General features: G+C 45.2%; 3 protein-coding genes and 1 long non-coding RNA gene across 5 annotated transcripts in view; all 4 read left to right on the top strand.

Moving 5' to 3' along the window:
- Window positions 1–2,873, top strand: part of LOC132451408 (major histocompatibility complex class I-related gene protein-like) — a 32,546-nt gene extending 29,673 nt beyond the window's left edge. Inside the window, exons 5-8 of the mRNA XM_060043934.1 lie at window positions 81–191; window positions 440–466; window positions 1,079–1,146; window positions 2,198–2,873. Of these exons, the coding sequence (XP_059899917.1) occupies window positions 81–191; window positions 440–466; window positions 1,079–1,146; window positions 2,198–2,299 (308 nt within the window). The 3' untranslated portion in view covers window positions 2,300–2,873. The remainder of the gene's footprint in view (window positions 1–80; window positions 192–439; window positions 467–1,078; window positions 1,147–2,197) is intronic.
- LOC132451379 (uncharacterized) overlaps window positions 1–15,131 on the top strand; it is a 291,272-nt gene that overhangs the window by 241,190 nt on the left and 34,951 nt on the right. Inside the window, 4 exon segments of the mRNA XM_060043831.1 lie at window positions 11,768–12,046; window positions 12,357–12,383; window positions 12,386–12,496; window positions 12,499–12,639. Of these exon segments, the coding sequence (XP_059899814.1) occupies window positions 11,768–12,046; window positions 12,357–12,383; window positions 12,386–12,496; window positions 12,499–12,639 (558 nt within the window).
- Window positions 5,767–7,228, top strand: LOC132451493 (uncharacterized). 2 transcript variants are annotated; one of them, XR_009524105.1, is made up of 3 exons: window positions 5,767–6,333; window positions 6,542–6,881; window positions 7,056–7,228. It is a non-coding gene; the product is annotated as an uncharacterized LOC132451493 (long non-coding RNA). The 2 variants fall into 2 exon arrangements; XR_009524106.1 differs by having other exon boundaries at window positions 6,542–6,763; window positions 7,056–7,225.
- Window positions 9,808–14,574, top strand: LOC132451456 (major histocompatibility complex class I-related gene protein-like). Its single transcript, XM_060044038.1, has 3 exons — window positions 9,808–9,965; window positions 10,941–11,207; window positions 14,357–14,574. Exons 1-3 carry the CDS (start codon window positions 9,911–9,913, stop codon window positions 14,521–14,523), a joined length of 489 nt encoding a protein of 162 aa, XP_059900021.1. The 5' UTR covers window positions 9,808–9,910; the 3' UTR covers window positions 14,524–14,574.

The raw sequence follows: 15,131 nt of genomic DNA, 5'->3' as shown, positions 1-15,131 counted from the left end.
TCAATGATGGAGGGATGGATGGGAGAGGGTCTCTGTCCAACATCTATTATTACACAACTGATTGTATTTGTTTGATGTACCTTCAGAGGACCAGAGTGGCCTCACCATCCCCATCATCATTGGGTTCGTTGTTCTCCTCCTCGCTGCTGCTGCTGCTGCTGTTGAAGTCCTTCTGTACAAGAAGAGGAACGGTGAGTGGATCAAACTCTCCAGGAGGACAAACACCTGATCTCCACCTGCTCCTACTTCCTGTCCCCTTCCTACGATCTCATTGGTTGTCTTCACCCACTGGTGGTCTGGTGGTAGAAACCTCTCCACCTCTGAATGATGAACCTCCTCCAATGTCCACTGAGATGTTGTGGCATTAAGAATATGAAAGTATAATAACATCAGGATATTCACCACTGTTACAACACTAAACATTTCTCTTGATCCTTAGATTCAGACAAGCGACACAAACCAGTTGGTGAGTAAATTGAGTTTTTACTGCAGTTCTGTTCTTATGATTAACACCACTTACAACACAGAGACCTTGGTGACTTTTCTAGCTCACTGGGTTATACAGCTCTGTATATCTAGATACATCTAGCTCACTGGACTATACAGCGCTGTAGATGTATTTACATCTAGCTCACTGGACTATACAGCTCTATAGATCTAGATACATCTCGCTCACTGGACTATGCAGCTCTATAGAACTAGATACATCTAGCTCACTGGACTATACAGCTCTATAGATCTAGATACATCTAGCTCACTGGACTATACAGCTCTATATATCTAGATACATCTAGCTCACTGGACTATACAGCTCTATAGATCTAGATACATCTAGCTCACTGGACTATACAGCTCTATAGATCTAGATACATCTAGCTCACTGGACTATACAGCTCTATAGATCTAGATACATCTAGCTCACTGGACTATACAGCTCTATAGATCTAGATACATCTCGCTCACTGGACTATGCAGCTCTATAGAACTAGATACATCTAGCTCACTGGACTATACAGCTCTATAGATCTAGATACATCTAGCTCATGACTTCACCTCCTCCCATTCTGATACTTCCCAGGTTCTGACACCAGCTCTGAGAACACTGAGGGGCAGAATCCGGCTCCTGAGGCCCAACCTCTGACCACAGTCAGTACTTTACCACTTTACAATACTTATTCAGAGTCATATGTTTACAGTTATATTTGTTTGCAGTCTACTTTATCACAGCAATAGTAATACAACTATTATCAGTACTTCACCACAGTAAAGGTACGGCCACACTGAACGTGTTACGCACGTTAGAGGTGTAGAAAATCAGCATTTTTGCATCGGGAACCATTGGTTTAGGCGTGTAGATGCGTGACACGCGCTAAAATACCGCGTTAAACGCGTTAGATTTAGGCATTTTACACACCTAAATAACGCGCCCAACGCACCTACTCGCGGAGTTCAATAATTGTTTCTTTTTACGCTCCTACGAGTGACGCTTATCCGCGATAGCCAATCAGCATTGAGCTTGACCCGACGTCACTGGCAGAGAGACGGAGGACGGACGCTCAGCAGCTGATATGGAGCGCCTGTAGTTGGTGTCCTGACGGGAGATCCTGGCACCAACCCGGGCTAGCAGGTCATCAGACATGGCCCAAGTCAACCGAAAATACGTCTGGAACCGGCCGTCATCCAGGCGGAGTTCCTGGAGGAGGTGGTGAAACTCACCCAGCTGTGAGCGCCTACGGAGGATGTCATGCACCCAAACACGACGGCGTTTGGGTTTCCTACTGTCCTCGAACTCCCACAGCAAATACAGCGCAGCGATGGTGGTGATCTCGGCCATGTTTGTGGAGCAAAAGAAAAGTAGCGGGGGCCAATACGTTTTGGGCGGGCTCATCTAGCTCCGTAGGCGCGTTAGGTGCGTTGAACCATTTTTGTGACACACAATGATCAAGCGGCAGGCTAGGCGCGTTACGCGCGTAATGCGTTCTGTGTGGCCATACCTTAATAGATTAACAATCATATTTGAACAGTACTTCATCACAGTAATATTCTAACAGTACTTCATCACGCTAATAGATTAACATTAACAGTCATATGTTAACAGTGCATCATCACAGTAATATATTAACAGTACAACATCACATTGATAATGTGTTTAATGTTTAATACTGACTTGTACTTTCTTGCTGTTTAGGTTTTTTAGTTAAATCATGAAGAGGCTTCTCACGTTCAGCTTCCTAAACCAGGATGCAGTGGATCGCAGTTCATTTATAATCCTTACAAACAGGCTTGGGACTTCAGCTAACTAAAGATGCTATATTTGCTTAATAACAATTACATTCATACTTAACTTTATCTTGATAACAACCATTTATCCGTAAAAATTGTAAATCAATTAGATCACTGTATTTGTGATAGATTTGATTAACTCACTGGCTTAAACCTGTAATCTTTCACTGATGCTTGGAAACCATGGCAACACGACCTTGCAACATAAGCTAGCACAATCGAGCTAGGCTGCTCTAGCATGAATATTTTTTTTTGTATTTTTACCAAAAAATTGGAATTGGATTGAATATTAATGTTTTTTTTAATCATCCAAATGTAAAAATTGCTGTACTCTTGTTTGGGGTTATTTGGACAATATAATCCCCCAAAAAATCTGAAAATATTCTCAATATACTGTTTATAGGTTTGGTCCTTTCATTTAGTGAAGTTATTGGGCTTTGTGTGACCAGAGTTCATATCTTTGATGATCTTCCTCCACTAGCGTCCTGATATCAGATGTCTCATGCTGAAAGACAAAACACACATGCACACGCACGCACACACACACACACACACACACACACACACACACACACACACACACACACACACACACACACACACACACACACACACACACACACACATTCAACCACACATTCATAAACGCACATATCAACACATTTAGCTGAACTGTATACATCTAAACATATATATGGATGAAGATTAGATATAGCTAAAAAATATGCTGAACATTTGTGAAAAGGTAGCCCTCCTTTTCCCGAACATGAGCACCTGGAAGTTAATCATAGCCTGATTGGGGATGCAGGAACATGACTGGTTGTAAAGGGGGGGACGTTATTTTTCTATGTTTAATTATCATGCTATTTTGCATTTGTGCAACAGTGAACTTTATGATCAAGATGCAAACTGTTAAGATATGCAATGAAGTGTCTGGTTGATTATGATTTCGTTATAAAATATAAATGTATTGTGGTACTTGGGTCGGTGAACCCCCATGGCAGTTGGTATCTACCATTTTGTGTAATTGGTTGGCTTTATTTAAGCCCGGTATTTTCTGCTTTCAAGTTGGTGGAGGCATAGAGAGACGGCTTGCTGTGAGGCTGGTACATGTTCAGACTAATGGAACTTTGCTTGTTTGTTTTGTTTATCGAAGTATTTTGTTTGGCGTTGCCATTGCACTTTTCAAGCTTGGAAAATAAATCAGTTTTTTCAACTAATTTCTGCTGCTGGCTGAATTTTTGCGGCCTACTCAAAGACCTTCATTGCGTCCTAGACCGCTACGTCCCGAAGTGGAAGTGAGTCGGGAGGCTCTTTTTCACAACATTATATATAATTGAACGTTACATCTTTCTGAACGTTATGTATAAGTGAACATTATGTAGAGCTGAACATTGTTGATAATGATGTAATGCTGAATATATATTAAAGCCAGCTGAACATAATATTGTAAGAACAATTAATGAAGGGTTACATGAAACTTGGTCGCTGTAACAGTGTGTGAGCATCAGTGCGTCTGATGTTGGAGTCAGAGTCACGTCTCTGTGGATAATCTCATCGAGCTGTTCTTCTGAATACATCGATATGAAGGCGCTAACGGGGCTGCTGCTGTTGGTCTTTGGTCACGGTGTGTCCTCAGGTAAGACTGATGACAGTTTGTCCTGTTCAAAACTAGTATTCCATAGTTGACTATTAATCAATAGTTGACTATTATTCAATAGTTTTTTTCAAACGTTTCAAAAGGTTTGTTTCTGGTCCCTGAATAGAAGACATTTAGTTGTTAGATTTCCTTGAAAAACTGAAAACCATTCGCTTATCATCCCAAATGCGACCAGTTAATCCACAACATGATTAATCATTCACTTTGAATATTAATTTGATGATGTTGTTCATAAATCAAATAAATATAATCTATTATCGCTGCCAAACATTAAACTTCAGTTTGAAGTGAATCCGTTTAAATATACTTTTAATCCTATTTCCACTCATCTCTTTGTAGGTTGTACAAACAAATCCAACCTAAGGGTTGACAGAATTTAATTCCGACCAAATTCCTGTTTAATTTAGAATCAAAATAATTAATAATAATGAAGATTCAATCATGTTTTTATATAAACAAAAGGTTCCCACATTACCTGTACGGCCAGGGGGCGGAGCCATATGACAGGGGGAGGGGCCATACACCTGTCTGTTTGCTGGGATGTACAGTATTATGGCGCGTTCACATCGCTGGGAATTATGGGGAAAACATTTTCGCGACGTCAGAAAGTTCTCGTGAACGACACCTCATGCCGCTCTTATGATTCTGCTTCCGTTCAGCAACTGGGGCCAGATTTGCCCAAGACTTGCCCAGTTGATGACGTATGGTTTACTAGTGACACTCATGAACATGACGGAACAGGAAAGTTTTACTCAATATAAAAGAATCAACCATCATCTCACATCCTTTACTATAGATTGACGTTGTAACCGTCTGTTGGCATCGACTTTGCTCAGTTTTAAACGTTGTGTACTGGTTAACCAGCTCTGGATAAGGGCATGTGTAGCCTTCCACACAGTGGCCATACGATGTGCTTCTCTTAAATAAAAGCTAGTAGGTGATAGGCTACAAGGAAATAAAGGCGTTCGAACTTGAAACTGATCCTGCTAAATTCTGTTTAGTTCTGACTGCTTTTTATCTGTCTGTCTGTCTGTCTGTCTGTCTGTCTGTCTGTCTGACTGACTGACTGACTGACTGACTGACTGACTGACTGACTGACTGACTGTCTGTGAGGATTTCCTACATGGCGTCGTCTGGACTCTCTCCTTCCCAGAGTTTGTTGCGGTTGGGACGATGGATGAGGTTCAGTTTTTTCACTTTGACAGCAACACCCAGAGAATTGTCCCCAAACCGGCCCGGGTGGACCAGCTCACCAGAGATGACCCCGACTACCTGGAGAGGGAAACTGGATACTTAGTGAGTCAGCAGCAGGACTTCCAAGGCATGCTTAAGACTCAGAAGGAGCGCTTTAACCAGAGAGGAGGCAAGTTTATATCTAATGTCTGACATCTGCCATGTATGTAATACATACTGTATGTAGTACAGTATGTATTACATACATACTGTACATATTTGTATATATACACATAATAAATATAAAACAAAGTACACACAAAGTAGCAGTACTCAGTTTAGTAGTATTTGTACATAAACTGAAGAGACCAAAGCCTTTTGTGTGTGATCTTTAGTGACCAGAATCCCAATAATAGATCAATAATATACGATTACAATCTTATCTACAGTTTGATATGTCTCATCTCATTAAATTTGAAAATGTTTCTAAGAAGTGACTGCATCCAGGTCCGGTCTACCCTCCAGCTAGGGGGCTTCTGCTGGGCTCCTGCAGGCCAAGGGCCCAGGCTGGGAGTGTTGGTGGACCGGTGCATTGTGGAGGTCTGGTGGTACTGATCCAGGGCCTGGTACCGGTAGTATCACGCTATGAGAATGCTGATAAGGGTGATGGTGATCAACAGCGTTATTCTCATCATGGATATCATCATTATTTATGATATTATCCATCTTATGGTGGAAATTTACGGGATAGAAGTATTGACCCTGATGGGTATATGTAGGCGTGCATATGTCTTTATGTAGGTAAGTGTATGCATGTATATTGTGGCATCCCGCCACGTAAACCTCGGCCTGGACGGGCCCGAGGGACGGTGAAGGACGGGGTATACCACCCCCACCCACCAGCCGGCGACGGAGAGCATCCCTTTCGCCTCCCCAATCAGGGTGATTGGTGGACACCTGGCCGGTGGCAGAGGAGCCATCTTAAAAGGAGGTCCAGGACAGCACAGCACGGCACGGGAGCAAGGAGGAAGTGCTCGTGACCGGGAGAGGCTAGAGGCTAGAGGCCCACGGAGGCCCTAGAGACTGCGAGCTCCTTGTTTGATTTAAGTTGATTGTAAATAAATGCCTTTAACGGAGTATACGCACGCTAAAAGTGTCGTTCATCCGTGGAATCTGGCCCAACCGAGCACCGGGTTACCACAATATGCAAACACACTGTATGTATGACATTTTGTTTGTTACTCTTCAAAATGTGAGAAGGGGGGGCTTGATATAAGCTGAAGCTTCTGCCCTTACCCTTTGGTTATGACCGATAAAATGCATTCATTCATTCATTCATCCATTCCATGTTTCCACCGAGGAGAACTCTCTGCGTGTTGACGGCTGCTTTAACCTGTTGCCCTCTGATTACTCAACGCACCACAGGTGTGCCGCCTCACCAGCCCCAGACTCCAGTCAGAGCCGGCCAGGTGAGGCTGCCTAGACCAGCCGTCCTCCACACACCACGCCCACGTTGACCCGCACCACCAACGGGAGGCTGGGGAGCATCCCCGGCCTCACGAAGCCGTTACGCTCCAACGCGTGTTCAGCCGCTCCAACGCGTGTTCAGCCGCTCACGTAGCTGCGTCTCAGTTCTGTCCTCCCCAGGTGAGGGCGGGTCCAGTCCGGGGGTTCTTCATTCCCCAACACGACCACCCAGGGCCGCTGCTGGCCATTTCAGCGCCCTACACGAGCGGGAGGCACCGACATTTTTTACCTGATATAGGTAAAAATACGTTTTTAACTATATTAGGTAAAAACATCTAATTAGCCGAAATTGAGTGATAGGTTAATCAATGAAGAACAAACAACTAATTTACATATTTTTTTAATTCATTAATGTATTTTTTTTTTTTTATTTTTTTTTTTTACAAACCTTAATTTTTGGCGCCCCCCTCAGGTACTCGGTGCCCTACGCACTCTGCGTACTCTGCGTATAGGGAGCGGCGGGCCTGCGACCAGCACACACACAGGTCCAGAAGTCCCAGTCTGCCAGCACTCAGCGGTTAGAGGAAGCCTCCCCCACCGGGACCCCATAAGGTCCAGGAGCAGAACCCTGGAGGTCCAAACGCTCCTGTGGAGCCAGCACACAGCGGGGGGACGCCACAGTCCTGACACAGGGCGGCATCCCATAATACTCCCAGAGCCGGGCTGTCCAACGCAATCCGTGCAGTAAATAAATCGCTATCTCTGAAGGGACAAAGGGCAGTCGGATCCTTAAACTTAAACTGAACATCAATATTTGAGTCAGTGTGTGACGTGACCTTACAGACGGAATCGATTCAGCACACCACGGTGCATGTCCTCATTCTCTCTCTCTCGCTCTCGTTCCCTCCCTCTCCCCCCCCCCCTCTCTCTCTCCAGAGCGTCCGCAGGTGTCTCTGCTCCAGAAGAGCCCCTCCCCCCCAGTGGCGTGGACCTGAACCTCACGGCCGTCCCACAGGAGGACTGGGGGAGGTACGAGTGTGTGGTCCAGCTGAAAGGCATCGAGGACATCTCCACCCCCCTGGACCCCGCCCTCATCAGGACCAACTGGGGTAAGACTGGTGTTGGAGGGGATGGAGGTGGGGAACACATGTCTCACCACCTCCACCTGACCTCATCACAACCACTGCCAGGTGTACCTGGACACTGCTGAAGCTACTGGGTAAACACACCGCTCCCAGGAGTAGCTCACTGCAACAGAACAGGGTGGATTGTGGGTAAATGAGTTCTACGAATTGGGCTTGGCTCAGATCAGTTCCTGAGTGACCCTGAGCTCCAGAACAGATTCTAGAGGAATAGTTACACTGACGCTGTGTTAATAACGAAAAGCTGTGTTTCCACCCAAATTACCCGGAACTTGGTTTCAAGGAACCAAATGGTTCCTTAAGCCGATTTCGGTCTGCGTTTCCGCCACGGTCAAAATTCCTGCGAAGATTAGGCCCCTTCAGGTCCTTTTACGCCAGCGTGTTCCATGGACAGCACACATCCAAAGATTGGATTTTAGGTTTGGTTCTGTTTGATATAATTGGTCCTAATGGATGGTGCTGAGATTCGTGCTAAGGAGCCAATTCTGATATTTTCATACTCAAAGCCTAGCGAGCGTCAAACACGAAAGTTGACAGAGAATCTCTGCCAACATGTCGACTAAAGATTTCTCTCACCTTACATTATTAGTTGATTTGATTACATAGTTTTACTTACCTCATATTTTGCCATAATTTTTTTCTTCCTTTTTAACCAAATATTGGGTTGCATGGAGGTAACTGACTTTGGTCCGGTCTGTACAGTTTTCTGCTTTCCAGGTGTATAGATATTTAATCAAACCCATATCTCTCTGTTATACAAAACGAACCAGGGCCTAGTTTCCCGAGAGTGATGGATCCACGCTCCTCTTAACATGAACGGGTAGGTAGAAGAGGTGTTGTTGTGCCTTACCCACGGTAGAGGTGATGTTGGTCCTCCAGGACAGATCATCGGCCACAGTCACGCCCAGAAACTTGAAGTTGGACTCCCTCTCTACCTCCTCCCCTCCGATTAGGAGTGGAGAGTGGCTGTTGTTTTCTGGCCCTGCGGAAATCGATGATCACTTCCTTGGTCTTGGTGGTGTTGAGAACCAGGTTGTGATCACCGCACCACTCTCCCAGTCTCTCAGCCTCCCTCCTGTATGAGGTCTCATCATTTCCTGTGATGAGGCCACGTACCGTTGTGTCGTCAGCATATTTCACTATGAGGGTAGATGGAGAAGAGGAGCAGCAGTCATGAGTGAAAAGAGTGTAGAGAAGTGGGCTGAGCACGCAACCCTGAGGGACCCCGGCAGGGTGAGGGAGACGTGCTTGCCAATCCTGACATGTTGTGTGCGGCTGTGTTAGAAAGTCCAAAATCCAGTTGCATAATGTGGTGTTCAGGCCAAGTTTGTGTAGTTTGCTGTGTGTGTCTGTTTGGCAGGATAGTGTTGAAGGCTGAACTAAAGTCAACAAAAAGGAGTCTCCCATACGTTTTCCTGTGCTCAAGATGTTCTAGTAGAGTGTGTAACACAATGACAATGGCATCCTCTGTTGACTTGTTCTTCCGGCAATCAAACTGATTAGGATCTAATGATGGCGGTATGGAGGCTTTAATGTGTTTCATGACCAGCTTCTCAAAGCATTTAAATTGAAATAAGGTTTACCAATGCCCATAGCCTCTTTTTTTCTCACGTTACCTCAGCATCCGCCGCGTCACCCCCTCCTCCACATGTTCACATCCATACACCATACACCAAAGAAAAAGGTCCAGAGTTGACTTATTAGCTTAGCTTTTTCATTTCTTCCTCTTGCGTGTACTCTTACTAAGGAGACGGGTGTGTCTTGCGGAGCTCCAGCAGGGCCTCCTGTGGTGGGGGGTAGTTCGTCGTTTTCTCACCGTCTTGCTCTTGCAGAGCTGAAGGGAACCGGAGTTGGGTTTTCCCTGATTGACCGACTGCCCGAGCATTTCTCCTGTTGACATTACATTTTCCCGTCCATGGTATCAACTCTTTTACAACCGATGCCACACACACACACACACACACACACACACACACACACACACACACACACACACACACACACACACACACACACACACACACACGTGTTTGAGTTTCACTTCAGAGCGAATTGAATTCCTATTGGTCTAGACCAGCCTCTCCCTCTCGCTCCGTCTCTGGTTTTCTGGTCAGTCGTCTGATGCTGGAGTCGGAGTCACGTCTCTGTGGATAATCTCATCGAGCTGTCTTCTGAATACATCGATATGAAGGCGCTAACGGGGCTGCTGCTGTTGGTCTTTGGTCACGGTGTGTCCTCAGGTAAGACTGAAGACAGTTTTTACTTTTCAAAACGATCTTACCAAAAGGTTTGATTATGGTCCCTGAAGAGACGACGCTTAGATTCGCTACTTTTGTTGAAAAGCATTTTATTATCCTCTCAAATTAGTTAAATTAATCCACAACATGATTCATCTTTTACTGTGAATATTTCAACTAATATAAGAACACTTATTTAGGGTTCAACTGTGACAACGAAACCAGCGCACTGGTTCGATGGTCTATTATCAGAACCAAATATTAAACTTCAGTTAGGAAGGAATCCGATGTGTACTTTAAGTCTACTTTTAACCCTAAGTATTATATTAACACGCAGAGTTATCTTATTAATACATTTTCAACGTTCTTGGGGAATCATCACACACACACGCTCACATATTGCAGACACACTACAATTATTATCATTGCTATCAATATATTTTTATGAAATATTAAATTATATGATTCTATTATTAATTATTATCATTCCAATGATGGCAATGTGAAGGTAGTAATCAAAGAAGGAAATTCAACAATATACTTAGTATGTTTACTAATCGTAAACATTGAAATAGTTATCCAAATAATAGTTTATTATTCATGTCAGCAGTAATGATTAAGAGGCAGCAGGTTGTGTTGTAGTTGAAGGTCTGGACAGCCAGCGCTGTAGGCTACAGTGAGATGTTTGGATGTCAATAAGATCAAAATAAAGGTTCCTACATTACCTGGACGGCCAGTGGGCGGAGCCATAGGACAGGGGGCGGAGCCATAGGACAGGGGCGGAGCATAGAGCAGGGGGAGGGGCCATGGGCCTTTCTGTCTACAGTGATGTTCCGTATTAATCTGTCTGTCTGTCTGTCTGTCTACAGTGATGTACCGTATTAACCTGTCTGTCTGTCTACAGTGATGTACCATATTAACCTGTCTGTCTGTCTACAGTGATGTACCGTATTAACCTGTCTGTCTGTCTGTCTACAGTGCTTCACTCTCTGCATTATTTCTACACGGGGTCGTCTGGACTCACAACCTTCCCAGAGTTTGTTTCTGTTGCGATGGTGGATGGAGTTCAGATTGACTACTATGACAGCAACACCGAGAGAGAGGTCCTCAAACAGGACTGGATGGAGCTGGTCACCAGAGATGACCCGGACTACATGGAGAGGAACACTGGAAGCTATCAGGGTGCCCAGCAGGCCTTCAAAGCCAACATTGGGATTGCCAAGCAGCGCTTTAACCAGACAGGAGGTAAGTTTATATCTACTGTTTGACCTCTCACATGGAGATATCCACCATTCAACCCCAGGATAAAGATTCACCATACTCCTAAAACACACACACACACACACACACACACACACACACACACACACACACACACACACACACATGCCCGGTCTTGCCTAGGCTGAAGCCCCAGGGCCTTCGCCGATCGGGGGTCTATCATGAGCTGCACTAATGATAGGCCCATGATAGCCCCCCCCGATCGGCGAAGGCCCCAGAAAATGTGATGTTTAGTTTGGGGCTTACAAAGATCAGAGGCCTATCATATATATCTCTCTCTCTCTCTCTCTCTCTCTCTCTCTCTCTCTCTCTCTCTCTCTCTCTCTCTCTCTCTCTCTCTCTCTCTCTCTCTCTCTCTCTCTCTCTCTCTCTCTCTCTCTCTCTCTCTCTCTCTCTCTCTCTCTCTCTCTCTCTCTCTCTCTCTCTCTCTCTCTCTCTCTCTCTCTCTCTCTCTCTCTCTCATCTCTCTCTCTCTCTCTCTCTCTCTCTCTCTCTCTCTCTCTCTCTCTCTCTCTCTCTCTCAGGTATCCACATATATCAGAACATGTTTGGTTGTGAGTGGGATGATGAGGATGATTCTACTGATGGTTATGAACAGCATGGCTATGATGGAGAGGACTTCATATCGTTGGACCTGAAGACCATGACCTGGGTCGCTGCAGTACCTCAGGCTGTCAGCGTCAAACAGAGATGGGATCAGAATAAAGCTGAACTACTAAGCTTGAAGAACTACTACACCCAGGAGTGTGTTGGTGGGCTGAAGACGCTCCTGTCCTATGGGAAGAGCACTCTGCAGAGAACAGGTAGAGTCACATGACATGCTGGGCGTTGACAGACTCATGTCTCTTTCAGTCACTGTTCTCTCCCCCCCCCCTCTCACTTTCTCCCTCTGCCGCCTATCTCTCCCCCCCCCCCCCCCGCAGGGACGCAGCTCAGAGCTTTATGGAAGAATATCAAATATATAATATATATTATATATATATATTACATGACAAGAACACGTGTTTACATTATGAAATAATCTCTCTCTCTCTCTCTCTCTCTCTCTCTCTCTCTCTCTCTCTCTCTCTCTCTCTCTCTCTCTCTCTCTCTCTCTCTCTCCTCTCTCTCCAGAGCGTCCGCGGGTGTCTCTGCTCCAGAGGAGCCCTCCTCCCCAGTGGTGTGCCATGCTACAGGCTTCTACCCTGACAGGGTGGTGGTGTTCTGGAGGAGAGACGGCCAGGAGCTCCATGAGCAGGTGGACCCCGGGGAGGTCCTCCCAACCACGACGGGACCTTCCAGGTCAGCGTGGACCTGGACCTCACGGCCGTCCCACAGGAGGACTGGGGGAGGTACGAGTGTGTGGTCCAGCTGAAAGGCATCGAGGACATCTCCGCCCTCATCAGGACCAACTGGGGTAAGACTGGTGTTGGAGGGGATGGAGGTGGGGAACACATGTCTCACCACCTCCACCTGACCTCATCACAGCCACTGCCAGGTGTACCTGGACACTGCTGAAGCTACTGGGTAAACACACAGCTCTCAGGAGTAGCTCACTGCAGCAGAACAGGGTGGATTGTGGGTAAATGAGTTCTATGAATAGGGCTAGGCTCAGATCAGTCCCTGAGTAACCCTGAGCCCCAGAACAGATTCTTGAGGAATAGTTACACTGACGTTGTGTTAATAATGAAAAGCTGTGTTTCCATCCAAATTAGCCGGAACTCGGTTTCAACGAACTCAACGGTTCCTAAAGCCGATTTCTGCCTGCATTTGTGCCACGGTCAAAATTCAAAATAAGATTGGGCCCATTCAGGTAGGGTGACCAGATCCCAATTCACCAGATGTGGGTCAAAGACTACGTTTGTGTGGGACAACGTGGGACAATGTGGGATACCAATGCATCGAGGTAGTCTAAAAGAACATTTATAAAATAAAACAAAATCTATTCTGCCCCTTTGCTTATAACATTACTATGCTTTGCAATCTGGTTGATTCAGTAGCAAGTACAGCCTGCAAAAGAACAACTAACAAATATATCCTATTTATAAGATATATTTCCCAAATTCTCTCACATGAGAAAACCTACTTTTTTTTTTATGAGTCTCGCATTGTCTGTGTCGTTTCACGTCGTATTCATCTCCTCCGTTTGAAACGGAAAAATTACTCTTCAAACTTCACATAAAACGTTACCAGATTCACCTTGCACTGGTTTCACCCATAGCCGCGGGAACGTATTCTCAGCAGGGGGTGCTGGAAAAAAAAAACTCAGCCTGCACTAGACTCGCAACTCGTTACATTGATAAAAAAGATATATAGCAGCGCAGCTCAATTACACCAGTGCATGCGCGTACAGTTGAAAATCGATCATTGTGTTCACACCATGGTTCACATCCAGCTGCTTTTAGCGCACCACCGCTACCCTCACACTTTTCACATAACTTTTTTTCAGCACAAGGTCATATGAGCATTAAATAAATGCTGCGTCTCAAAATGCCTTGGACAGCAGCGAGGATGACTCGCTTTGCCACGGGCCGAAACAGAGGAGTGTCAGGAATAGTCTTTGGTGTACACATCAGTACGGCCTATTTGCACTGCTGTTTAGTGGCAATGCAGTGTTTTATCCTATGCCTTTTTATTTTCGTATATTATTTCAATGAATACAATTTATTTATTTATAAAAAGAAGATCTGGTCTTCAAATCTTTTTTCCAAATATAGGTCGTCCTACAATGGGGTTTGTGTTTATATTCGGACCAATACGGTACAGCGGGCGCTCACATGACGTTAAGCATTTCCTGGTGCATAATGTGACGCTTCAGAACCTAAAATCCCGTTTCTCCCCGTTGACACGACAACACATAATCGGCGTTTTCAGAAATCTCCACTTTGGCCGGAGTTTTTAGAAATGATCGTTTTCTGTGATAAGACAGGGCCTCAGACAGGGGGTGCTGCAGCACCCCCAGCACCCCTACTTCCCGCGGTACTGCCAGGAAATGAAAGTTTCCCAGTTTTTATTGTAGCTGCATTACCTCTTCATAGCCGTACGAGTCGTGCTGTTGTCAGTGTTTAGTGTATATTTATCTATTTATTGGTTATGGACATTATCACAGCTAATCTCAGAAACCTTTCATACAGATGCCCCACCCAGACGCAGCACAGTGGACGTGGTCTCCCTTCAGCGTCAGCTTTTGGAGGAAGTTAGAATGCTGAGGCGTACTCAGGAGCAACTCGTGCAGGTGGAGAGGGAAAAGCTGCTCGTCGAGAGGGAGAAGCTTCGCCTTGCCCAAGCCAAGTCTGATTAAAAAAAAAAATGAATGTTGAACCTAGAATAAAACAGCAATCACTCAGAGGTTTTCATGTGTGGTTTATTGTGGTTTTTCTTCACATGAATCTCCTCCTTATGAGGTCTTGTCTCACTTGCATGCCAGTGTTACATGGGGCAGGGACTGGGACATCTCCCTCGGGGTCATCATCTTCTGGGAGGTCAGGGATTGGCAAGCGGTACATAATGCAGATGTCGTGGAGGATAAAAGCACAGGTAATAATTTTACATGGCCGTAGAGGCCTGGTACAACTGGACGGAGAGACACTGAACATGCTGCTGAATGTAGCAATCCCTGTGTGATAATTCTAAAGGAAATTACACAAACGACGACGACGACAACGACGACGATAACCTCAAAATCATGCAACCCTTAGGATACAAATGATCACTTACAAATGACATGTGATCATTTTTTACAATCAAATTGTAAAAAATCACAATCTATTACGTCCGACCATGGCCTCCCAGTACAGATACTTATACCACTGTTCGCTTTTACTGAAGGTAGCACAAAAACACTCAACGTCACCTGGAAAAAATAGAAACTCCTATCCCACTATCAATCCCATCAGATACCCGGGTCCA

Source organism: Gadus macrocephalus, chromosome 22 (genome assembly GCF_031168955.1).
Source record: "Gadus macrocephalus chromosome 22, ASM3116895v1".
Lineage (NCBI taxonomy): Eukaryota > Metazoa > Chordata > Actinopteri > Gadiformes > Gadidae > Gadus > Gadus macrocephalus.
This window is presented reverse-complemented; position numbering and strand designations above follow the sequence as displayed.

Bases quoted from the DNA above. Each gene is read 5' to 3' on its own strand.
- LOC132451456 (XM_060044038.1), top strand. From the start codon at position 9,911: ATGAAGGCGCTAACGGGGCTGCTGCTGTTGGTCTTTGGTCACGGTGTG. The intron at 9,966-10,940 runs GTAAGACTGAAG...GTCTGTCTACAG, and splicing joins TGGTCACGGTGTGTCCTCAG to TGCTTCACTCTCTGCATTAT. The intron at 11,208-14,356 runs GTAAGTTTATAT...CCTTTCATACAG, and splicing joins GCGCTTTAACCAGACAGGAG to ATGCCCCACCCAGACGCAGC.